The 25,652-nt window shown below is 44.0% G+C and overlaps 1 protein-coding gene across 1 annotated transcript in view; it reads left to right on the forward strand.

Moving 5' to 3' along the window:
• The window catches only part of SND1 (staphylococcal nuclease and tudor domain containing 1), a 967,943-nt gene extending 955,563 nt beyond the window's left edge, over positions 1–12,380 (forward strand). Inside the window, exons 23-24 of the mRNA XM_082257077.1 lie at positions 1,985–2,029; positions 12,050–12,380. Of these exons, the coding sequence (XP_082113203.1) occupies positions 1,985–2,029; positions 12,050–12,115 (111 nt within the window). The 3' untranslated portion in view covers positions 12,116–12,380. The remainder of the gene's footprint in view (positions 1–1,984; positions 2,030–12,049) is intronic.
• Positions 12,381–25,652: the final 13,272 nt, after the last annotated feature.

Consider the following 25,652-nt stretch of genomic DNA (forward strand, 5'->3'; position numbering starts at 1 on the left):
ATATTAATAAATAATACACTAATATTCCATACAATGGTGAAATTCAAAGTAAATGAGAATAAATAATTGTGAGATATAAAGTGCTTGTGGCTTTTATGATCAAGTCCATAACATGTGACTGTAGTGATAAAGTTCAAAAGTGAATCTCTTGTGCAAATGATGCTTATCCAACGCAAAAAAAGTGCAGGTGCTCAACGTGGAAATTTTCTGTTCACTTTGTGACAATAGTGCAGCTCTGGTTCCTTTTCCACCGTGGTAAGATAAGGGTGGGTCACTTACCAGATGAGGTGGGTCTTGTATGCCTTATAGCATCAAGACCAATAACGCCTAAATAGCCTCCAGGCTAATAGGGATCTCCTCGTGGCTCTCCAAACGTGGGATGGATAGGATGGTGGGCTCCCTCCTCTCCTCTCACCTCGTTAGATATGGGGCCAATTCTTAGATGTGATGACTGCATGCGTTCTTTCTTATGCCTTCTTTCCTTTATTTTCACCTAAGGATCCGGAGTGTAAGTCAGTCGGTGTCTCCTCTAAGTGTCATGGACACTTTTAGCATGGTTTTGATATATATTCATTGTTTTCCTGGCAATAAGTACATGCATGCGAAAAAAGAAAGGTCTGGTAGTTATCTGTTGATGGACTACTTTTCTAGCTGAAAACCTTTGTGGGGGACAATTTCACACCACCTGTGTGACTACTTTTTCACGGTCCGTGCCCTTTATTGAATTCCATAAGTAATTTTAGCAATTTTTTCAGTAAAAATTGTTAAGCAATGTGTGAGGCCTGTTGAACTAGCTAGATCAATGTTAAAAGTGAGTAAAAGGATTAATCAACCATGGAACACATTTTGGTCATCATGATGTGATACCTAGTATTTCTGGTGCATAAATCCATAGAATATTATACATTTTGGATAATGTCATTGCAGAGGACATACAAATAATGAGGTTTACTGTGTCAGCTGGTAGTGTCCAAATTACCTGTAATTGAATAGAAAACGTATCTTGCGGCCACATCAGGACAAAAAAACTCCAGCTGACAAACTGTGGCTGCCACAGCCCTCCCCTTGCACAACTCAATACCTCATTAACTGACTTATTTACAGGAGTAATTTTAATTGATATTCAGCTGACGATATTGACTACTATAAGCCCCAGTGCCCAGCTAATGTAAATCAATACTGTGAAAATTCATAGCATCCAAGAACTGGAAGCTGTCCTTCCAATCTTATGGACATGATGGAGTGTGTCATGATTAAGTCGACAACTCACTGTCCTTATTGCAACTAAAATACATATATCTGTTGATTCAGCATCATCTGGAGGATTTTTCCTGCCTGTCCAGAAGGAACATTTTATTTTACAAAAAGCGAGTAAATTGCAACTCCTTTAGTTGCAGCTCTTTGAATATTTCGCCTACATTAAAAACATTTAATCTGCGGCATGATTGCGCCTGAATGCTTCTAGTTGCAAGTTAACGATCTTAAGTGTATCATATTTTCCTTTCGAATATTTCAAGAAAACTGCTTTGAGAAAACGACCTATTCTCCTCTTCTTCTCTGCCTATTTTTATTATAGAAAACGGGTTAATATGCTTGGCTTTTGTGATCATACTACCCTCTTGGCTGTCTTTGTTGGCAGACCTAAACTGACTCCTCTACAAGCTTGTGTAATCAGGAGCTTTGTTGGGCTTCGTTACAGCTCTGCAATCAGGGGATGTGTTGGCTTTTACGTTCCACTGAGCCTCACAAGCATTCTCCCTGACACGATAACCTCTTCACAATAGATGTTCAGATTTCTGGAATCACAGCAGTTTGTTGTTAATCTCCTCTAGGAGTTAAACTTAGTGACTGTGATGCACAAAGAGTGACAAAGCCTTAGTTTTATTGTTGTAATTATGACATTTCAGTATACTTAAATTTAGTTTTCTCTTTTTGTATTAGATGTTAATGTATGTAATGCTATATTCTTTTTTTTTCTAAACAGATTGCAGAGTATTTGAGCGCTCAGGAATCTGCAAAAGCTGCCAGGGTAAGTAGATATATTGTGGTAGTTGCTACAGACAAACACATTTTATTGTTATATAATGTTAGATGTACCTACAGTGCTGAATGTTGTTTTTTCCTGTCAGGGCTTATAGTTCTGGTCAGATTTTGTAAAACTACTAACTTAACTGCAGTATGAAGTACAATTACAATGACTTCCAGCAATGCTTCTTAGAAATGTTTGGAAATAGGCATTTCCGACTGAAAGTGTGTTATGGAATTTAGTCAAGACCCCTTTTCTTGCTGTGAGGGTGTCTTACAGTGAACAGAAAGATGTTTATTGAAACCTACACATGTTGGGGACCTTCTCCAGGGGAGAAGGCCCAAAATATGGTGTCTGACAGAGGTATTTATACAGTGTAGAAAGCACATACAGGATTGGTCAACAGTGTTTACAGGTACTAAACAGCTTTGTCAGCATAACTAATTTGAAATAGATTGCCAAGTATGGGATGTCACATTATAGATAAACAAAGTATAGGATAACCTTTGACATGTGCTATCAGATGGCCATGTCCTAAAATATTGTAACTTTCCTGTTTTAGCTACCTCAAAAGGTCTTGGAGAGTTTGACACAAGCAAACTATTGATCAAGTCGGGCCTATTTTTATTTGATAATCAGGTTAATTTCTTTATTATATGGGAAAATACCACTTTCCCAGAAGCCCATTATTCCTATGAATAGTAGTATTTGCATTTAAATTTCCACAAGTACATTGCCAAAAGGCCAACAGTGTTGTCCATGGGTCAGTGCTTTGGGTGAGCAAAGACCATACAATGCTTTCAAATTCAATGGGTGGCATATTCACTTACAAGCCTGCCAAGAGAAAATGGCACTTGTTCAGAAGGCCATTCTCCATTTAAGGGCCTTATTTGTAATCAAGCTCTGTATCTGATTTTTGGCAGAACCAAAAAGGACATTTGCAGGGAAAGTGTCACAGCACAGTGGGCCAACGGTGTGAAAATGTCAGGCCGGATAGTGGATATGTATTGCTATATACATAGCTTTATTTTGAGAGATCTCTTTAAACACTGCATGTGCCAAATGCTGTGGGCTGTTTGACTGCCCATCGTCAGAAAATCGTGGTAGTTGGGGTGTTTCACTTTAAAGTAGTGAATCGACCGATGTCGTTTTTTCGTTACCGATATTTTGCCAATCGCATATCGGTATTGGCCGATATTTTCACACATGTAAAAATTTCCCAAAAAAACACAATATTCGACAAATCTCTTAATAAACATGTTAATCTTTATTAATATTTTTAACATTAAGTGCTCGTTCTTCACACCTTAACTGCATAAAAACTGATATGAAACTTCAATCATTTTCTTTGCATTTCACATCATCTGATTGTGCATTAATGCATAATAAAGTGCTGCAGTAGTGGACTCACACACTGCAATATGTTACTGAGGTGCAGTCAGTGCAAAACAGCTAGAAAAAAAGCTAGGCAACAACAGCAGCTACTCAAAATACACATACACAGTGGATTGAATGGACTGGAGTCAGTGGAAGAGGACCACCTCTGCAGTCAGGCACTGACTGCAACTAATGCAGTGCAGTCAGTGCAAAACTGCTAGAAAAAAAGCTAGGCAACAGCTACACAATATACACTGTGACCACACATACACAGTGGATTGGATGGACTGAAGCCAGTGAAGGAGGACTACCTCTGCAGTGAGGCACTGACTGCAACTAATGCAGTGCAGTCACTGAAAAACTGCTAGAAAAAGAGCAAGGCAACAGCTACATATGTCACAGTGGATTGGACTGGAGTCAGTGGAGGACTACCTCTGTCTGCAGTATGGCACTCACTGCATCTACTGCAATCAGTGCAATACTGCTAGAAAAAAATCAAGCCAACAGCTAGACAGACTGGATTAGATTGGAGTCTGTGGAATACTTCTGCAGTAGGGCACTCCCTTGCAACTACAGCAGTCAGTGCAAAACTGCTAGAAAAAAGCTAGGCAACAGCTAGACAGTGGATTGGAGTCACTCAGCGGACTACCTCTGCAGTAGGGCACTAACTGCAAATACAGCAGTCAGTGCAAAACTGCTAGAAAAAAAGCTAGGCAACAGCTAGACAGTGGATTGGAGTCATTCAGCAGACTACCTCTGCAGTAGAGCACTCACCTCAACTTCATCAGTCAGTGCAAAACTGCTAGAAAAACAAGCTAGGCAACAGCTAGGCAGTGGATTGGAGTCACTCAGCGGACTACCTCTGCAGTAGGGCACTCACTGCAAATACAGCAGTCAGTGCAAAACTGCTAGAAAAAACGCTAGGCAACAGCTAGGCAGTGGATTGGATTCACTCAGCGGACTACCTCTGCAGTAGGGCACTCATTGCAACTACAGCAGTCAGTGCAAAACTGCTAGGCAACAGCTAGACAGTGGATTGGATTGGAGTCAGTGGACTACCTCTGCAGTGGGGCACTCACTGCAACTACAGCAGTCAATGTAAAACTGCTAGAAAAAAGCTAGGCAACAGCTACACATTGGATTGGACTCTTAGCAGTAGGGCACTCACTGCAACTACAACAGTCAGTGCAAAACTGCTAGAAAAAAGGTAGACAACAGCTAGACAATGGTTTGGAGTGGAGTGGACACTACTCTTTTCAATACTCCCAGTTAAGTAGGAAAATATTATAATGCAGAAAGCATAACATTTCAGCATGTCCATGGTCACCTGTTAAAGGTCTTCTGTTTTGGTCAAAACATGCTCAGGAGTGGAGGACAGAGGAGCAGAGAGAGAGAGGTATATCTTCTAGCATGGGAAGCAAGTCTTTTGTAGCGTGCCTCATCTTCTCTCCACCACTGAAGAGGATGACTTATTCTGTCAATTATGGCTTCTTTCAAATAGAGATGAAGTTCATCATCAAGGCTCATCGTTGCAGATTCAGAAGAATTTGAATCCTCCGCATGAGGCCCCAATAAAACACAGAAAATGTCTTTATCAATTTGACGACGATGAAGCAGATTCTCTTCTGTTCATTGACTTGTTTTAGGACATTTGTCTGTTTTTTCAGCATGCTGCTCTTCATAAAAGTAGTGTTCTGGAATTTTCTTTTCAGCACGAACCTCCTGCACCTCCATATCTTCTGTCAGCCATTGTTTCGCCTTAGCCAATACATCATCAGAAGAGAGAGCATGGTTCTTGTTTCGAGGATTCAAGAGACTTGCAAACACAACATGATTAATCTCTTCTTGCTTCTCAAAACGTATATCAATCAAAACTCTTTGGCTTGACAGACCATCATTTGAAAGTTGGAGGGTGTTGTGTGCCATGATGACACAGAGGTCTGACGTATAGGTGAGCCTCATTCCTTTAGGCAAGTTTGCTCCACTGTCTCTAAGTTGCACAAGCATCACTCGGCCTTTGTTGATTCCCCATTGGATGGCTTGGTGTCATCTGGGTGGCTACTTGCTTGCTCGCCGGGCTGGCACCCTGTTGTGGTGGGTGGCTGAGGCCAGGGCCTGTGGGAGGATGGATGGCTGGCAGCGTGACCGGACTACAGCTGGCTGTAACAAGAGGCTGTGGGAGGCGGTCTTAAGTGCAGTGCGGGCGGTGAAATGGCATCATGTACGGGCAGCCCAGGCATGGGAGGCGATGTTAGAAGGCAGAACATGTGCGTGAAACATACGGAATGACGTCACAAAAATATTGGCAATATCGGTAAAACAAAAGGCCGATTCTGATATATTGGGGAAAGTGCATATTGGCCCCCCATATATCAGTGTTGCAGATAATGGGTTGATCTCTACTTTAAAGGATAAGTTCACCTTTTGTAACATGTTACACCTATATTCAGGTTGTAACATCTTTCTAACAGAGTGTACAGTGAACACCTTCATTCACTCTGGTCTTCAGTGGCCCCCCTCCTTGTGCCATGACTTTGACCCCTGCCCCAAGCTCTCACAAAGTAGAAATCTTGGCGTTCCTCCTAACTATGGGTACTGTGGTTGTGGCTGACTCCCTGGTGTGGGGCGGTGCACCCTGCTGTGGGTGGCTGGCTGGCCTAGCTCCCTGCTGTGGGTGGCTGGCATGGACAGTGCTCCCTGCTGTGGGTGGCTGGCACGGACGGTGCACCCTGCTGTGGGTGGCTGGCACGGACGGTGCACCCTGCTGTGGGTGGCTGGCACGGATGGTGCACCCTGCTGTGGGTGGCTGGCACGGACGGTGCACCCTGCTGTGGGTGGGTGGCACGGACGGTGCACCCTGCTGTGGGTGGGTGGCACGGACGGTGCACCCTGCTGTGGGTGGGTGGCACGGACGGTGCACCCTGCTGTGGGTGGGTGGCACGGACGGTGCACCCTGCTGTGGGTGGGTGGGTGGCTGGCCTGGCTTCCTGCTGTGGGTGGGTTATTGACTGGCATGGCACCCTGGCCCTGCTGTGTGTGGGTTTCCGTGGCTGGCATGGCACCCTGGCCCTGCTGTGTGTGGGTTTCCGTGGCTGGCTGGCACCCTGGCCCTGCTGTGTGTGGGTTTCCGTGGCTGGCTGGCACCCTGGCCTGGTGTGAGTGGGTGGCTGGCACCTTGGCCCTGCTGTGGGTGGGTCACTGTGGGGGGGCTGGCACCCTGGCCCCACTGTCGGTGGCTGGTTAGCACCCTGGCCCTGATTTTGGGGGGGAGAGTGGCTGGCACCCTGTCCCTGCTGTGGGTGGCTGGCTGGCACCCTGTCCCTGCTGTGGGTGGCTGGCTGGCACCCTGTCCCTGCTGTGGGTGGCTGGCTGGCACCCTGTCCCAGCTGTGGGTTGGTCACCGTGGGTGGGTGGCTGGCTGGCACCCTGGCCCTGCTGTGGGTTGGTCACCGCGGGTGGGTGGCTGGCTGGCACCCTGGCCCTGCTGTGGGTTGGTCACCGTGGGTGGGTGGCTGGCTGGCTAGCACCCTGGCCCTGCTGTGGGTGGGTCACCGTGGGTGGCTTGCTGGCACCCTGATCCTGTTGTGGGTGGCTGGTGGTGTGTCATCTGGTCCAGTTCCGCGCAGCGCGCACGGTTTGTTGAGGCCACGAGGAAGGGGGCAGCCTTTGCCCTATCTGGATAGAACTAGAAGAAGCCAGGACTCAAAAGGTTTGCAGGCCCAGTGGCGCTCGGCACACGCATTTAACGTCATTACGTGTTGCTTTTTACACAGGACCTGTAAACCTTCTGAGTCCTGGCTGCTTGTACCCGGGTCGGGCCTCTTTCTTCCTATGATGATTCATCACTAGTGCGCGCTGGGGCCTGGCCAGGCTCAAAAAAGATGTTGGCCACAGGTCTGCAGCCTCAAGTTCTTTGTCCCTGGACCCCTGAGAGTTCAAGCAGGCAGCGCCAGTTGCCTGGCACCCCATTTAATGTGTGCCACTCGGGGCAGATTGACATCCACCACCACCACCCCCCCCCCCCCAATGTTGGTATGCCATTGCTCTCCCCCACTAGCTGTTACAATTTAAATTAAAACGTGGCCGAACGGGGCTCCGCCCACCCGACCACGTCACTCATTTACAGTGTTCTGCGAATGAGAAACTACAAGGTCTGGCAGCCTTGGTTACTGTCGGCTTGTAGTTTTCAATCAACTACCATGATACAGTGGATCGCTGTGGTTTGTTCTCACTTCCTCTCAGATTATATGGGATGTACAGCACACAGATACACTGACCGATCTGCAAGAGACCTGCATGGGACCAGTGCCATAACTTAGTTTCTGAACCTATTTATTTGGGTTTCTTTGTATGTATGGATTATCAATGTGGGGAAAATTTAATGTCAATAGCACCTTTAGAAATGTTCAATACTTAAAGAAGTGTTACTTCTTGAACTACTTTAGAAGTGTTCAATACTTATTTTACCCAGTGTGTGTGTGTGTATATACACACACACACACACACAGTTTAAAAAACTAAAGGAACCCTTTTAATCATAGTAAAGCATCAAGTCAATTAAACTCCTGGGATATTAATCTGGTTAGTTAAATAGAAGAGGGGGTTGTTAATCAGTTTCAGCTGCTTTAGGGTTAATGAAATTAACAGGTGCAATAGATGGGCAACAACTAGACAACCCCTAAAACAGGAATGGTTTTACAGGTGGACTGTTTTTCACTAGTTTTGTATTTGGCTAGGGTCAGTGTCACTACCGATAGCATGAGACGATACCTACACCCTATAGAGATTGCACAGGCAGTCCAACTCCTCCAGGATGGCACATGAATATGTGCCATTGCCAGAAGATTTACTGTGTCTCCCAGCACAGTCTCAAGAGCATGTATATTCCAGGAGACAGGCAGTTACTCTAGGAGAGCTGGACAGGGCCATAGAAGGTCATTAACCAATCAGCAGGACTAGTATATGTTCCTTTGTGCACAAAGCAACAGGATGAGCACTGCCAGAGCCCTGCAAAATGACCTCCAATTGGTGTGAATGTTTCTGACCAAACAATCAGAAACCAACTTCATTAAGGTGGCCTGACATCCTATTGTGGGCCCTGTGCGAACTGCCCGACACCGTGTCGCTTGATTGGCATTTGCCAATGAACATCAGAATTAGCAGGTCCGCCACTGCCACCCTGCGCTTTTCACAGAAAAAATGATTAGGGGGGAAAAAAAAATTCAGTGGCCTCCACCTGTAAAACCGTTCCTGTTTTGGGTTTTGACCATCTAGTGCACCTGTTGTTAATTTCATTAACACCAAAGCAACTGAAACTGATTAACACCCTCTGCTATTTAAAGCGGAGTTCCACCCAAAAGGGGAACTCCCGCTTTAAATTCTCCCGATGCCGGCACCACGGAAAGGAGCGAGGCTTCAAGCAGCCACATCGCTGGACCATGGGACAGGTGAGTGTTTGTGTTTATTAAGTCAGCAGCTACACTTTTTGTTGCTGCTGACTTTTATTAAAAACAAAAACAGCTGGGACTCTATTTTAACTGACCAGATCAATATCCCAGTGTTCCTTTAATTTTGTGAGCTGTGTGTATATATATATAATATATATTATATATAATTTTTTTTTATGTGTAATAAATGTGCACACACTTAAATGAATACTTTGTACAAGCACCTTTTGGTTTTATGACTGCATTCAGTCTATTGGGGTAGGAGTCTATCAGCATGGCAAAGCACTCCAAATCTGTTAGATTGTAAGGACATCTGTGCACAACTCTCGTCAACTCACCCCACACATTTTCAATTGAATTCAGGTCCAGGCTCTGGCAAAACTCTGATCTTCTGCTGGTTAATTCATTCTTCATAAGTCAGTCCACCTTGACTAAAGCCTCAGTTTCACCTGAAGAAAAACAGCCCCAAAGCAATAATGCTGCCCCCACTGTGCTTCATTGTGGGTTTGGTGGAAATTATGGTCAGAAAGTTAACTTTTGGTCTTATTGGACCATAACACATTTTCCCACATGCTCTTAGCAGACTTGATGTAGGTTTTTGCAAAATATAGCCAAGCTTGGATGTTTTTCTTAATAAGAAAAGGCTTCCGTCTTGCCACCCTACCCCACAGCCCAGACATATAAAGATCACGGGAGATTGTTGTCACATGTGCCGTACAACCAGAAATTCTTGCAGCTCCCTTTTAAAGAGACGTGCAGGAATGTAAAAAAAAAACAACCTACGTACTCCTCTACAAAGACCACTGATCTCTCATTTCTCATTTTTTTTTTTGATCAGAGAGATGGTGACTGCTCGCTGGAGTGCGGACTGTGGAGGGTGTGGGAGTGGCTGGCTTAGTTTCACAGTAGTGCACACTTTAACGTCTGGATCCTTCCAGATCCTGGACGGACTGACTGACATTGGCTGACAGCTGAATTTTACCTGCTCTTGGCTGAATCTGGGTCACAGGAGTGCAGAACTAGATGCACTCCTGTGAACCAGAGGAGAAGTAGGGCCAAAGGAGCTTCGGCCCTGCTTCACCTTTTTTTTTTTTTTTTTTTTTTTTTTTTTTTGCTATAAGCCTCTTGGCAGCCTCCCAGGCTAGAAGAATGGATTCACCAGAAGATCAAACTTTTGGAATGGCCCAGACCTGAATCCAATTGAAAATTGCCATAAAAAAATCAAAGGATGCTTTAACAAAATATTAGGTTAAAGTGCTTGTAAAGGCTAGACATTTTTTTACCTTGATGCGTGCCAAGCAATAAGGTAAAATAAAAAAATGTTACAGTACCAACTTCACCCTCTCACCTCCTAAATACTTTCCTAGGTCCTCATTCCAACGCTGTGCCCCCTGTAGCAGCTTTCTTCTCTCTACCTGCATTCACAGGACAGAGAGCTCATTTAGCTCCCAAAACCTGTGAGCAGGGGGTGGGGGCCAAGCTGTGCTATGTGTGTCAATGGATGCACACAGCTTAGCTTGAGATCGACCCTGCACATGCGCTTTCATGGGAATCGGCTTCCCATGATGGCACACATAGAAGAGGAAGAGCCAAGAGCGCCGGCGGGAGACCTCAGAAAAGGCAGTTCGGGGCCGCTTAGCACAATATCATTGCACAGAGCAGGTAAGTATGCCCTCTTTTTGATAAAATAAACTTTACAACCGGTTTAAGGGTGTGATAATTTTACTCTATGCATTCTCATAATTATAAAACTTTTATTTTTTCCCTCTTTATATATTTTTTTTAAAACATGTAAAAGTACAGCCACAGTACATTTTAATGTAGGAAATTACACGTACAAACCATATTTAAATGTAGCTGTGTGAAAGATAAGTGTTCTGTACCTTTTTTATGAAGTTTTATCCCGTGATCATGTGACTGCACGGTCCTCGGGTTCTCTCTCCCTCTAGAGTGGGCGTGTCCCACTAGTAAGTGGGCAGGCAGGGTCTGATGTCACACTCAGTAAATTCCCTGTCTGTCTGCATAGCAGTCTCATATCTGTATTCCACAGAGCTCTCCTCCCCCTCTTGCTGGCCAGCTCCTCTCTCCTGTTCTGCAGATGATTTCCACCTCATACTGTGCCCCAACATATATGGGATTATGTTAAATCTGTAGCCCTCTGCAATCCAGCTCTTTCTTCAACTCCTACAGCTCACACAGTACCCAAATTACACTCACTCCAGCTTAGAGTCTGGCCTGTCTGCAGGCCTCCCTAATCTGTAATAACGGCTTCAATTTCTTCCTGCACACAGTATAATTAAACTTTATACACTTTACAACTCTTTCTTTACTGATCCTTATCCATTGGGGGGGGGGGGGGGGGCAGAGAATATGGGATATGGGGCTGAGAGATCAGGCACAGAGGAGAAGAACATTTGCCGTGCAGGCAGTGAGTCTCCGCTGTCTATGAGCAGGGAGGGAGCGTGGCACTACACAGACTATAGCATATTGAGAATGCCCAGCGTAGGTTCTCCCCCTCTATAGCTCCTAGCAGGGACGCAAACTGACCCTCCCAGGAGGGATCTGCCATCATGTTAATGTGGTCAGTTTGAAACAGGAAGTCAGGGAACTGTCAGAATGAGTAGGCATTTTTTCAGAAACCTGCTCAATAAAAGAAATTACAGACAACACTCACTAAGCAGTAGGCATAATAGAAAGCATATATGGGTTTTTCATTTTAGGGGTTACAACCCCTTTAATTGGTCACACTTAGGCCCCTTTCACACAAGCACTCTGATCGGATCTGCCTGTCCGTTTTTTAGATGGACCTGATTAAATCATCAAAAGCCCACCTGCCTCCAATCCGATCCAGCAAAGGCAAATGGGAGGGGATCTGTTCCCCTTCATCTGATCAGATTGGAGGCCTGTCCTTTTATATCTGACTACGCATAGAATAGAGCATGCTGTGTCTGCTCTGCATAAGCAGAGCACACATGGACCTGTCGTCTGCCTGCTCCACTCAGTAGGGGATCAGTGGACAAATCCCCTGCTCAGAAAAACAGATTTGGCCTGTGTGAAAGTGGCCTAAGGATGGAAAAATTGTAAAGTGATTTATCTTGGTCTGATTTTTACATCTCAAAAACCTTGCATTTTACAGGGGTGTGTAGACCTTTTATATCCACTGTGTGTGTGTATATCATTTTCTTTTTTTTTCTTTAAGCTGAACCTCTGGCGCTATGGTGATTTCCGAGCGGATGATGCGGATGAATTTGGATACAGCCGCTAGAAAAATGCCATTCCAAAGATGACAGAAGCCCACCCTGTTCTCTGCTGCCATCCAGATTTCTGCTGCCTGCTTTCCGTCTTGCACATCATCCCCATATTAAATCGCCCCTCTAATCTAAGAGGAGAGTTTTCAGCCAACACCACCATATACACTGGAGGGAGCTTACAGGGTTAAACCTGGACAAACATTTGTATCATGCAGATTTCCTGAAAAATCAGTTTGTACATCAACTGCTAATTTTTACGTGTTTTTTTTTTTTTTTTTCTCCTTTTTTCAAACAAATTGCATATATTCGCAGGCTGATATTTAGTTTTGTACTTTCCTGTAATTCAGTCCTGAGTCCTGAAATCAGATCCTAACGGTTGATTGTCAAAGTTTTATCTGTCCTTTTCCAATAGTATTTTCCCCTCCTTTATCCAATGTCCAGGGTCATATGTTTTGTCTTGTGTATTTAATGGCTCAATAAAGTACATCGTATTAAATTCTTTATGTTGTGAATTGTAAATTATTGGGATGGAAGGGCTTCAGTTAATGGAACCCTCACCTATTTACAGCATGTATAAATCACTCAGGGATCCAAACAGATAAAAAAGTCTTGATAAGTACCGGTCAAGACAAAAAATGTATTTCACCTGGAGAGCAAGTATGTGCATATGATCACAGATGATAGTCAGGGCACTTAAATCTATTGTACCCAAAATACAAAAAAAATAATATATATATATATATATATATATGTTTAATATTACAAGTTTAACTATTTGACTGCCAATGGTCATGGCTGTCCCTCTACTAGACAGCCAGCGACGTGTAGTGCATGTCATGACAGTCAAAAAGGTTTAAAAAAAAAAAAATGGTTGTTGAGATTTGCGTTTTGGGCGCTGTGTAGAAGGAGCAAGGCAGCTGTTCAAACAACACAGAATTTGAATGAGCCCTTAGGCAGGCTTTACATCTTTTACACCTGCTAACATGCTTTACCACAGCACACACACGTTACTATGTTGGGATATTATTCAAAATTAGTGGCACTGCAACAAACGAAGGCAATGGACCTATGGTGCAGCACTCCACATCACAAGTTGAATGCACTACTAGTGTGTTGTGATGTGCTGAATCCGGGGAAAAAAAAAACGTCAGGCACAGTTATTGATGTGATGGTGTGCATGGGCAGCCCATTTATAATGAGTGGGCTGCATTAACACTTTTTTTTTTTTTTTTTTTTTTTTTTTTAGGGCCCCAGGAGCTTTATGCAATTATACGAATATGCACCACATATTTTGATTATGGCAGGTAGACATACCTGTCAAGCTGTGCCCTCCATTGCTACACTGTCAGAGCTTTCTGCTGTCAATGGTGCATCCATATTTTCCCGCAATGGGCTATGATGACCTCATTCCCACAGTAGGGAGTTGCATCCTTAGGGTTCATACACACTGCAGCTCAAAAAATTAAAATCTGCTTTCTCTTTTGTTCATTGACGGAAAGAACTTGACTACACCTATGGGCAGTCCCAGTGGGTATACACCCATTCTCAGCCATAGGCACTGAGTTTTGTTTCTGCCTAGTCAGGAGTAAGATCCTAGTTCCTTGCTGGAATCTCTCTAGTCCTGACAATTTTTCCAATTTAAATGGATATTTTTCCTCCTTTTTATTATTTTGTTCCCGTGCTCTACAATCAGGTTCGATAATCTAGATCCTTAGGGTCCCCCCAGTCTGGCCAGCCAGCACGTGCAGCTCTATGCTAGGTCGGCCATGACATAGCCCCACTGGACGGGGGTTGGCCTGCGAATTAAACATCTCGCGAGGAAGCATACGAACTGACTTTGGCCTAAGTAACACCGTTTCCTCCTGGCTAACAGCACCCACGTTACAATGGAGCAGTGTCCTGTTCAGAGTAGAGCCCCTCATTTCTGGTGTGGTAAGTAGCTGTCCCCCCTCTTCCCCTGGAGGGTTTTGGGGTGGGCGAGGGCCCCTCCCTGGGATGGTTGGACCCCCCCGGTTCCCCCCCCCAGCCCCTCTAAAATTTCAGTGGTCACTGTGTGTCTTTTGGCCCCCCCACCCTGGGTGAGGTTATGAGCTGGCTGTTCTCACATGCTCTTAAGGGGGGCTGATGGGAGTTGCTGATTACCGGGCTTTCCTGGTGCGCGACAGGGTGTTGGGCAGGGTTCTCTGCCATTCTGGGGGTTGGTGACTAGGGCAGAGATGTCCTCTGGGCTCCCTGCAGTGGTTGTTGGGCTGGGGGAGCGGATGGTTTAACATCTACGAGTATGCGCCTCACACGGCCGATCCGGCCGTAAATTTAGGCCGCGGCTTACTCGTTGGAAACTTAGGGTTGCTGAGACCACTGTATCCCATTTGGGTATCCGCCCCTGGGTGGTCAGCTCCACTGGAGCTCGCGTCCAGTGGATGGGTGCCCACAAAATTTAGGCTGCGGCCTACAAGACCATGAGGCCAAGTCGGGAAGTTCTGTTGGGGGCGGCCCCAGTGCGTTTTGCTGAAGCCACCGCTCTTCCTTTGGGCATCTTCTGGGCTGAGGATCCTTGCACGTGCAGCTGAGCCTCCACAAAAAAGCCTACTAGGCCATTTGGTCAGCTTGGCGCCTCCCTTTGAAGAGGGAGATTCATTTGTGAATGACAGACTTACCACCATTATTGTGTGGAGCACCTGCTCCTTTTATCACTGCGGGACCATCAGGGTACCCTTCCTGTGCATCTGCGTCCTGGCGGGCAGCCCTTTTTAACGGGGCGATTTCCTATTATGCCCTCTATGGAGGGTTGGGAAGGTGACCGCCCTTGTTTTTTGTGGGTTCCATTAGGTGGTCCATTCGTGGTTCCTTGGTGTCCCCTTTGCGGGATTGCAGTGGCGGCCTGCCCTGATTATGTTTTCGGGGGTGAGCTTGGTATATAGCAACCCTACTGGGTCTGTGTCCACGCACCCTGAGCGCCCAGATAGGATGATTCCTCTGCTTCCTCTAGCCACGCATGAAAAGGTGCTGCTGGATGCACGGTTTGTGTCAATGCGTGACAGATTGAAATTGAAGGTTGCGGCTGATGCTGCGTCAGAGGCGCCAGTCCCTTTTTGGCAACCAAAGGCACTCCAAAGCAGTGAGGGTTTTCCCTTTTCCGCTTACTTTGACAACATTGGCACAAAACAGTGGGGTTGTCCAAAAAGCAGTGGTTCCTAAGCCCTTTTGCTTGCGGTGTCCTTATGAGGATAACTGCATTAAAGGGGGATGGTCCCACCTGTAGTTGACTCGTCAGTTTGAAGGTAAAATAAAGTTACCTTAATTCCGGTTGAGGAGTCCCCTGCTTTAAAAGATCTGGTTGATAGGAGGCCAGAGGCTCTGGCCCGCCATATGTTCGTTGTGGCTGGTTCGGCACTTAGGCCGGTATTTACTATTGCCCTGGTGTCGCAAACTCTGACCGAGTGGGCTAAACTTTTATGTCGGGACCTGGAGGGGAAGCAACTTCCCCCTGTCTTTGCAGAGTTGGCGGATCAGTTGGTCCAGGGGCTACAGTTTATCTGTGATGCTTTTTTAGATGTGGCTCCTTTTTAGGCTGTTGGTATCAGCAGTGGTCCTTCAGCGTATTATCTGACTGAACTGCTGGTCTGCGGACCAGACTTCTAAGTAGGCCTTATCTAATCACCCCTTTTAGGGGATCGCCTGTTTGGAGCTTCCTTGGATGACATCACTAAGGGTCCCGCAGGGGGGAAGAGTACTCTTTTTCTGCAGGCTACTAGGGGAAGGAGCCCTGTCGTAGACGTGGGCCCTTCCCTTTGGCTTGTAAGAGACCTTTTCATCTCTGAGTCCCAAGACAAGGGATCAAAAGTTAGGGCCTCCACTAGAGTTTCCAAGAGGACCTGGTCTGGCAAGCCACGAGCGGGCTCTTCCAAACCTGCGGACAAGGCTGCCTCTGCATGAAGTGGCGCCCTCACCCATTTCTCGGGTGGGGGGGCATCTTCAATGGCTTTCGGATCCATGGACCTCCCCGGTATGGGACAAGTGATTCCACAAAGTTATTCGGTCAAGCTACAAGATCCAGTTCGGTCTTATCCTCCGGAAAGGTTCTTCCCTTCCAACCTGCACTTCTCTTTGTGGCAGTGCAAGATTAGTTACTTCAAGGGTGATTGTTCTGGCTCTGACTTTAGAACGTTTTCAGGGGTTTTTACTCAAACCTTTTTACAGTCCCCAGGAAGGAAGGCAAGGTATGTCAAATTTTGGACCTCAAGGCGCTAAACCACTTTATCGAGTACAGAAATTCTGCATGAAGTGCATTCACACTGTAGTGGCGTCCCTAACTTAGGGTGATTTCTTCTCGCTTCTATCGACATGAAGGACGCCTACCTGCACATGTGTTGGTCACCATCGCTTCCTCCGTTTTGCCGTGGGCGGGGAGTATTATCAGTTTGGGGGGCTGAGCTTGGTCTCGCCTCCGCTCCTCGGGTCTTCATGAGTGTTGCCCCCGGTGCTGGCATTGTTTGAGTCAGCAGGGGATAGTGGTACTGGGGTACTTGAATGATCTTCTTATGCGAGCGGGGTCTCTGACTGCTCTGATGGCCAACTGGAGATCTCTAGTACTGGCAATTCTGAGGGACTTTGGAATCTGAACCTTCAGGAGTCTGCTTTGGTTCTGTCCACAAAAACTGGACTATCTGGGTCTGACTCTGCCTCAGCCGGAGTGTTTCTTCCATCCTCTGGAAAAGCTCCAGAGTTTGCAGGTGGCAATTCAACTTCAGCAGACAGTTATCCCTCTGGGCTTGCATGTGGGTGCTGGACCTGATGGTGTCCACCCTCGAGGTGGTCTGATTAAACAGTTCCATACAACATCTCTGAAGAGATTCTGGTAAAATGGGACATGATCCATGGTCTCTAGAGGTTGCTTCATTCTCCGGCACTTTGACAGGGAAAATTCTTTCTCCCTCTGTACTAGACAGTTGTCACCACGGATGTCAGCCTGTCCGAGTGGGAAGGCGTCCTCAGCACAGACATGCTCAGGGGGTCCAGACACTGGCAGAGTCCAGACTGCCAGATTAATGTACTGGAACTCCCGAGTGATCAGACTTTGTCTGGCTCATTGGACAATTTGTCTCCAGGGTGTACAGTACAAATTCACTCGTACAATGCCACGGCTGTGTCCTGGCGGGTCGGTATGTAGCCGGCATTATAAAGTGGGCTGACCGATTCGTTCCAGCCTCCCAAACTTCTGCCGTGACTCCTGTGCAGGATTCATGCAGAAGGGATTTTGGTTATTCTGGGGGCTCCAGACTGGCCTCACCGATCTTGGTACACCGATCTGGTATGGCTGGGGGGGACATCCTCTCATAGATCTATTGTTCCAAGAACCAACCTTCCATCCTGCTTTACAGTCGCTGGCTTTGATGGCTTGGCTGTTGAACGCCAGGTGCTGAAGAATGGAGGTTTGTCTGAGTCGGTGATTCCTACGCTGTTAAAAGCCAGGAAATCTACTTCTAGGAAGATCTACTATCGTGCTTGGAAGACGTAAATTGCATGGTGTGAGTCTCTCGGGGTTCATCCTCGTTTCTTCTCGGTGAATCGGAATTTTTAACCCTCTATCAACGGGGGGTTGAACGTTAATTGGCCTTGAGTACCATATATAGTTTAGTATGGCGTTATTTTATTAGTATAGTTTGGCGGTCTTTTCAAACGACCTTTGGTCACACACTCCCTGGTGTGTACCTTTTCTTCCGGGTGTCCGACATTTGGTTCCTTCAGTTTGGGCGTTTTTACATAGAGATGCATTGATGTCTGTTTTTCATGGATGAAAATCTGACAGACGGACCGGACCGTATGTGTTAAAAGGGGCCTTACTGTGTTCATTCGGAAAAGGACAAATCTACCAACCCCTTCTCTCGGCAGCAGCCAACTAAAGATGAGGGAAGCTAGCAGTGCTGCAGGCAGGGGTGGTTGGCCTTGAGCAGCAGAAAGAAGTAGAACCTGGACATGAGGCAGTGGGGGCGTTTACATTTACTAGAACCAATCAGCTGTATTTTCCACCTACAGCTGCTGAATGCTAGCAGGAGGGGGAGAGGGAGAAGCTGGCTTTCAGCTACAGGAAGAGGAAAAATACAGCTGATTGGTTCTAATAAATGCTGCCCCTCCTGTCCTCACGTGTAACAGGAAGGCCGCACTGGCCCCTTGAAGCATGGAGATAGTGGCACACCTCTGTGCCACTGGGCATGTGCCCTGGGGCACATCCCCCTCCTAGTTTTGGCCCTGCTCCTTTGTCTCCCTGGGATCTAAATTTGGTACTTTCAGTTCATGAAAAACCTCCCCTTGAACTGATCTGGGATATCCCAACTGAGGGATCTCATGATTAAGGTAGCCTCTTGTTGGCTATTACCTCCATCAAGTGGGTATCTGATTTGGTGGATCTTTCTTGTGAGGAGCCTTTTCTTGTCTTACATAAGGACAAAGTGGAACTAGAACTCAGGCCCTTCTTCCTCCCCCAGGCAGTTTCTTCCTTTCACCTCATTGAGGATATTGTCCTCCCTTCCCCTATGTCCTGCCCTGAAACATACCATGGAGATCTCACTTGAATGTGCTTGGATGTGTTCAGAGCAGTTAGGATCCTACCTAGCTGCAACATCTTCCTTCAGAAAAAAAGAGTGCCTTTTTGTCTTTCTTGAAAGTCCTAAGAAGGGATAATCCTGCTTCCTCTTCCAATATGGCTTGGAGGCTCAGCCAGCTGGTTTCCAGGGCTTTTGCCCTTCAAAAATGGGTTCCCTTTCCTCTATTAGTGTCTATTCTGTCAGATCTGTCGATGTTTGTTTCTTTTCAGCATCAAGCACACATTTTTCAGGTTTGCAAGGTTGCCATCTGGTCTTCAGTCCATACTTTCTCAAAGTTTTACCTGATTGATCTGCAGGCCTTTTCTGATGCGAGCATCAGCTACCAGGGTGCTTCAAGATGTCATGAGTGTGTTCAAATTCTTTGACCCTTTTTTGTGGGCCTGTTTGCAATGTTGTGTCCCACCCCTCAATTATCTGCTTGGGAATGTCCCATGGTCTGACTAGAGAACTCATTCACAATATTATCATATTAAAATTCTAAAACGTATTAGATAAACTGCTTAAGATTGAATAAAATGTGAATAAATATGAATAAAATATATTCCCTTATAAATTTATTAATAATCTGATATAAAGCAGTTTAGATCCAATAGTGGATTACAAGCCCAAAAGCCACTTGAGAAATCCAGCATCCCTATTCCAGGGTCATACATCAGTTAAAGCGCCCTTAATGGTGCAGTGAGGTGAGCGGCCATTGCACTTAAATTGTTCCTGCTCACTTCGGATCACATCACTGGAATTTCACAATTGTTTTCAAAAGAGAAATCACCAATTGTCACTTGATTTTATGTGCACATATGAACTTCACTTGATCACTAACAGTATTTTAATTATTGCACAAGGACGTTTAATAATTGCACAAGGACTATATTTATTTATTTATCTATTTATTGATATATTCACTTATAGAGTTATTTACCTATTTATATTTATCCTCATTGAGAAGATTCAATTAATTTCTCCTTATCACGGATTGTCAACACTTATTTGCACTTTATATATGAATTATTGGTTGATTTTACAGCTATTTATTATATTTTTGAGTCACTTTATTCACCACCGATACTTATTCACAAATTTTGATATTTTTTTTTTTTGATGGATTAAGAGATCATTGGATTAGTATTAATTGAAGACAGACATATACACATGATCCTGCGATTTGAATCGCGTGATGCGATAATTCGGCTGTTTCATAAGAATTTTTGGTTTTAACTCTTGGATTGAAGACAGACACATTTGGTTTTATGATTCTGATCATTTGATACAATAGTCTGGTTGGTCCTATATATTTTACTCAAATTGGTGTGGGGAACTCTCAGATTCATTAGCCCCAGGCCCACCATTGATATTTTAATGTGATTGTTTTATCCTTTTTTACACGTTTTTACTCCGGTTTTTATGATGTATTGTCAGCTCTTTTAGAGCTTTTGAGATTTCTTCCATTAGCGCTGATTCATCTCTTGTTTAAAATCTCTGTCAGTATTTGGTGAAAATACCAGAATTGGCTGCTGATGGTGTAGGATTGGATCCTAATCTCATATTTATATAAGGATTTTAACATCTGTAATACACCTATAGTTTATCTGGAGTTCCTCTCATTTGGATAACCAAGTGACAGTGCACATATCACCCCTTTTATCCTTTAGCATATAACCAATGGTCTATGAATTTCTGTCCTGTACTGTATTCCATGATTTGGAATTTACTAGTAAGCCACAATTCCCATTTTACAGACCCTACCATGAATTAAACCTCACCAGAGGAGAGTTACAGTATACAATCCCTCCTTGCTCTTATGAAACACCTCTGAAATAAGCCTCTCCCCACTTTAGAGAATGTACCAAAATGACACTGAAAAGGCTAGCAGTAATCATACCAAAAGACCCTCAGACCACTACATCCAGCCAGTCACCCCACATGCTACTCTCAATGGCTAGCACACCAACAATTCACATCATTTGGTAATTCTATCCCAAACAAGACCAAACCGATGCCCCCATCTCACCCGTTTCCAAAACCTATTTCTACAGAATTCAATTTCTGTCACCTTACCCAAATTCACAGACTACTGTAGGAAAGTTCCTTTGTAATTTTACACAAATGATCAATTGCAAGTAAAGCCCAGGAGAAAAATTCCAAATTTCTCACTCTCATGTCCAGATGGCATTTACTGCTTTTTGCCCATCTCTCCCAATCTGCTGTTGGAGATGCCAAGTCGTCTTTTTGTAAAATGATCCATATTAGTATTATTGTCATGTTGTTGCTTTTCTATTAAATACTTTTGGAGCATTGTTTTGTCAATTTATACCAAAGTGACAGGTACAAACATGCCCAAAAATCCTAAGATTATGCTACTTTTTATAATACCAGGCTCTATTAGGTTCATTAAAATAGACCTTTCTCACAGCAGCCAGAACCATTATCCCACGACATTGGCAATTCCCACAAAAGCCCACCATTGCAGATTTGGACTGTTATCATGGGCCTTAAACATCTAAGTACAGAAGAATATGCTAGGGTGGACCAATTCATTTCTACTTCAGGCGATATTTCCATAATCTCTAGAGTCCCAGAATATTGTATCCAAATAAGAAATCACTCTTCCTCAATCTGGCTACAGTGGGGAGGAAATAACCCTCTTACCATCTTCTTTATTTGTCCCTCCTCCCCTCTTTCTTCTGTTTTCCCCACCCTACCAGCCTGCTATTCATCTTCACTTCTTCTTTCTCTTCCACCCCAATCCCACAAGCCCTAATCCCGAGTTTGATTAACCACTTTACCACCTGAGGATTTTGCTGTCTTGCGTCCAGGCCACTTTTTGCGATTCGGCACTGTGCAAATTTAACTGACAATTGCGCGGTCATGCAATGCCGTACCAAAACTAAATTTATGTCCTTTTTTTCCCACAAACAGAGCTTTCTTTTGGTGGTATTTGATCACCTCTGTGCTTTTTATTTTTTGCGATATTAATAAAAAAAGTGCGAACATTTTTAAAAAATAACAATATTTTTCTACTTTGACAGTTACAAAATATCCAATATATTAAATTTTTGTCATATATTTAGGCCAAAATGTATTTAGCTTCATGTCTTTGACAAAAAAATTCTCAATGAGCATATTTTTAACGGCTTTAAGACCGGAGGATTTTACCCCATTCCTGACCAGGCCATATTTTGCGATTCGGCACTGCGTTAATTTAAAGGACAATTACGCGGTTGTGCGATGCTGTATCCAAATTAAATCTATGTCCTTTTTTTCGCCACAAATAGAGCTTTCTTTTGGTGGTATTTGATCACCTGTGCAATTTTTACTTTTTGCTCTGTGAACAAAAAAAGAGCGACAATTTTGAAAAATAACAATATTTTTCACATTTTTTTTATATGAAATTCCCCCCCAAAAAAGTAAAAATCTAAATTTTTTAACATTTTAGGCCAATTTGTTTTCTGCTGCATATTTTTGGTAAAAAATGGTTTGCGCAAAAGTTATCACAGCTACTAACTACGGGAAATTTATGTCATGACATTTTTGACACTTTTGGGGGTAACAGTGACATTACTACAGTAATCAGTGCTATAAATATGCACTGTTACTGTTGTTTTTTGGGGGTTTATTTCAGTCTAATGGGCCTGTCACAAGGGAGGTGGGCCTGATGGGAAACAAATCTCTTAATGTTTCCCATCAGACTCTGCCCATCTCACAACAAAAATCCTTGGCCAATGTACCTGTTTGTGTGACAGGTGCACTAGCCGAACAAGGGGAGCTCAATAATGCTAAGCCTCAGTGCCTTCCACTTCCTGCAACAAATTATTGCCTGTTCCTGACAGGTATGTGAATCTGTAACATGTACCAATAACTTTAATGTGGAGGTGCAACAGCACTCTAATGCGTGTCTCTGACACTCTTTATGAATTTTGCCGTGTGTATTTTAAACACTTCAGAAAAGAGTTGTTTACAATTAGTTTAGTTTAGACTCCGTTCACAGTGGGGCGACCTGGTCGCCTGACAGGTCGCCGTAGGTCGCCTGCCATAGAGTAGCTGTGGACCCGTTCTAATAGGAGCGACACAAGTCGCTCCGACTTAGAAAAAGGGTCCGGAGCTTCTTTGGGGCGATCTGGAGAGACCTGCATTGACTTCAATGATATGAAGTCCGTGCCGGCCGCTCCAAGGTCGCCGTGCGAGCTGCGCACCGTGACCTGTGAGGTCGCCCCGGCAAGTAGCGTATTGTACTTTGTTTACAATTTAACAATTAAGCTGGATACACACTATGCAACTTTTGTTGTTAGATTTCCTTTAGATTTACCTTTACTATGTAGTGCAAGCGCCTGCCAGATTGAATACACATTGAAAGTGTTTAGGTTTAACCTCATATTATATGGTTTTGGTAAATCTAAAGGAAAAAAAATCTGAAGACAATTGTATAGTGTGTATGGCCCATTAGACTGAACTAAACCCCAAAAAATGTCATTAGATGTGTTGTCTGCCTTAGTTTTCATTTTTTACTTTAAGTATGTTTTCTGCAGGTATAGAAAAATACCTCTTGATCCAGATTGAAATTCAGTGGTGGTGTAACTTCCCGTGCACTGAACTGAAACACCAAACAACTTTATCAGCTTTCCAGCTACTGTGAACTGCAGAACATCCCACCCAAATCCCATCAAAATGTAGTCCAAATCCAAAGAGCAGCCAAGGGTGACAACACTGCTCTTGCAGAGATAAAGTATGGTGATTGAGTGTTGTCACTCTGGGACAGGAAGTGTCTTACTGGTATCACCACAGAGAAAATAAGCCTTAAAAAATAAAACGAAAGGAGCCACCACATCTATGGATTGGTAATCAGCAATATTTTCCTTTAATGCTTGGATAGGCAAAGGAATGCCTGGTAGGGCCTGCCGACTCAGGACCTTTGACTTGCTTTTTTATCTTTTATGTGAAAGTACATGAGCTTGCACAGCTACATTTCTTAAAAGATCTATGGCATGAAAAAAAAAGTAAATGAAACCAAGATTGTTCTTGCTTTAAATGTTTTACTGCACAGAAATGGTTAAGTAAAGGTGTTCTTTTGCTTAGCAGGCCCTAGAGATGTATGTTGCCAGAAACTTCAATGCTAAGCATGTAACATCTTTATCGGTTGTGTTAGGTTCTATTCACTGCACACCTGGGATCTCCTGATGTTCTAAAAGAGGCTGATTTGATACATTATGTAATTTCCCCCCTCCACAAACAAGTAACTTGATATAATGATGCTTAGAGATCAACTTTCGACTGATTTCAATGCCTTCCCAAGTAGTAAATGACAATATTGCTCTATTTTAACAACCTATAATTCTCAGGGCCAAATTAATCTTCTTATTTAGGTTGCAGCAGCATTTAGAAATCTATAAGCGTTTACTAGGAAGAAGATTAAATCTTACAAATTTAAATACTCTACTCACAATGCTCATAATGTTTAACAACTTCATTTTTAATCCTAAACGCCTATGCTTTTCCTACTTTTTAGAACCATACATGCATATGCATATTTAACAGTTCTAAAAGCTAAAAAGAAAGCAAAAGCTACAGTGAGATAGTTACAAATCCTGTAGCCAGGTCCACCAACATGGATTTTACGTGGATATATTCTGCAGTGCTTTACAATGTACACTGATCTAAAGACCTTAATTGGGACCACTTTTGGTGCAGACTGGTAATTCTGGCAGACTCCAGCATCCATGGACATCAAGGTCAATTGGTTGCTGGATTGGTTACATTTTTCGTATTTTTCTTCTTTTTACAGTTTTTTCCGAATGCTAAAGCGCTAATTGTGATTCTTGTAGCACAATTTCTAAAACGATTAATACGTATAGCAAAACCACTCTGAGTTTGCAAAACTAAAAGCACAAACACTTAGTTTGCAATTTTGTAACACACACTTTGCAAAACTGTAGGCACAATTCACTGCACAACACTCTTTTTGCAGAACTGTAAACACAACTCACTGCTTACACTCAATTACCACATTTCCAAGACACTCCTAGCAAAATTATACAGTATGGCTATCATTAACACTATTTTGCCAACTGTCTGGCACACTTTCACATGTGAAAACTGTTTTAGATAATTAGTTCACTTTGCAATCAGCCTAAGCACTATAAATAAGCCACAGGTAAGCTGTCTGTGTGGAGTATGGAAGGAGCAGTAAGAGTTAGAATCAGAGGAGGCCGAGGGAGAGGACGTGGAGGTGAAGAAGCGAGAGGGTTAGAGGAAGAGGACAAGAAGGAGCAAGAAGAGGATGAGGATGGGTAAGAAGAGTAAGACAGAATAACTGATGACATCAGAGCTACAATAGTGGACCATGTCATCAACCATGGGATGACCCTGAGGGAAGCTGGCCAACGGGTTCAGCCTAATTTGAGCCGCTACATTGTAGCAAGCATCATTAGGATATTTCGAAATGAGAATCGGTAAGTACTTTGTAGCACTGCCATACTCTAATGAGAAACACAAAACAGTACCATACATGCAAAAATACTGAAATTGTTACTTTACAGAATTGCTAGATGTCCAGCTGTTGGGGGCAGAGGAAGAATGTTCACTCCAGAGCAAGAGATCCATATAGGGAACATGGTGATTGCCAATAATGCAATAAGACTGCGCGAAATACAGCAGCGCATAATTGATAATGACACTATCTTTCAAAATATACACAGTTTAAGCATTTCTGCACTAAGTCGTGTACTTGCGCGCCACAGAATAAGAATGAAGCAAATTTACAGAGTTCCTTTCGAGAGAAACACAGAACGTGTAAAGCAACTGCGATATGTGCAGGTAAGCTATAGTGTCATTGGTTCTGAATTTGGACGTGCATACTGTAAAGCTGTGCATGGGCCTGATGTGTTGCATTTGTTTTGTCTTGTCCTGAGAGTGATGGAACTAGAAGCAGATGCCATGGGACATGAGCTACTTT

Source organism: Pelophylax lessonae (assembly GCF_965119305.1).
Source record: "Pelophylax lessonae genome assembly, chromosome: 4".
NCBI lineage: Eukaryota > Metazoa > Chordata > Amphibia > Anura > Ranidae > Pelophylax > Pelophylax lessonae.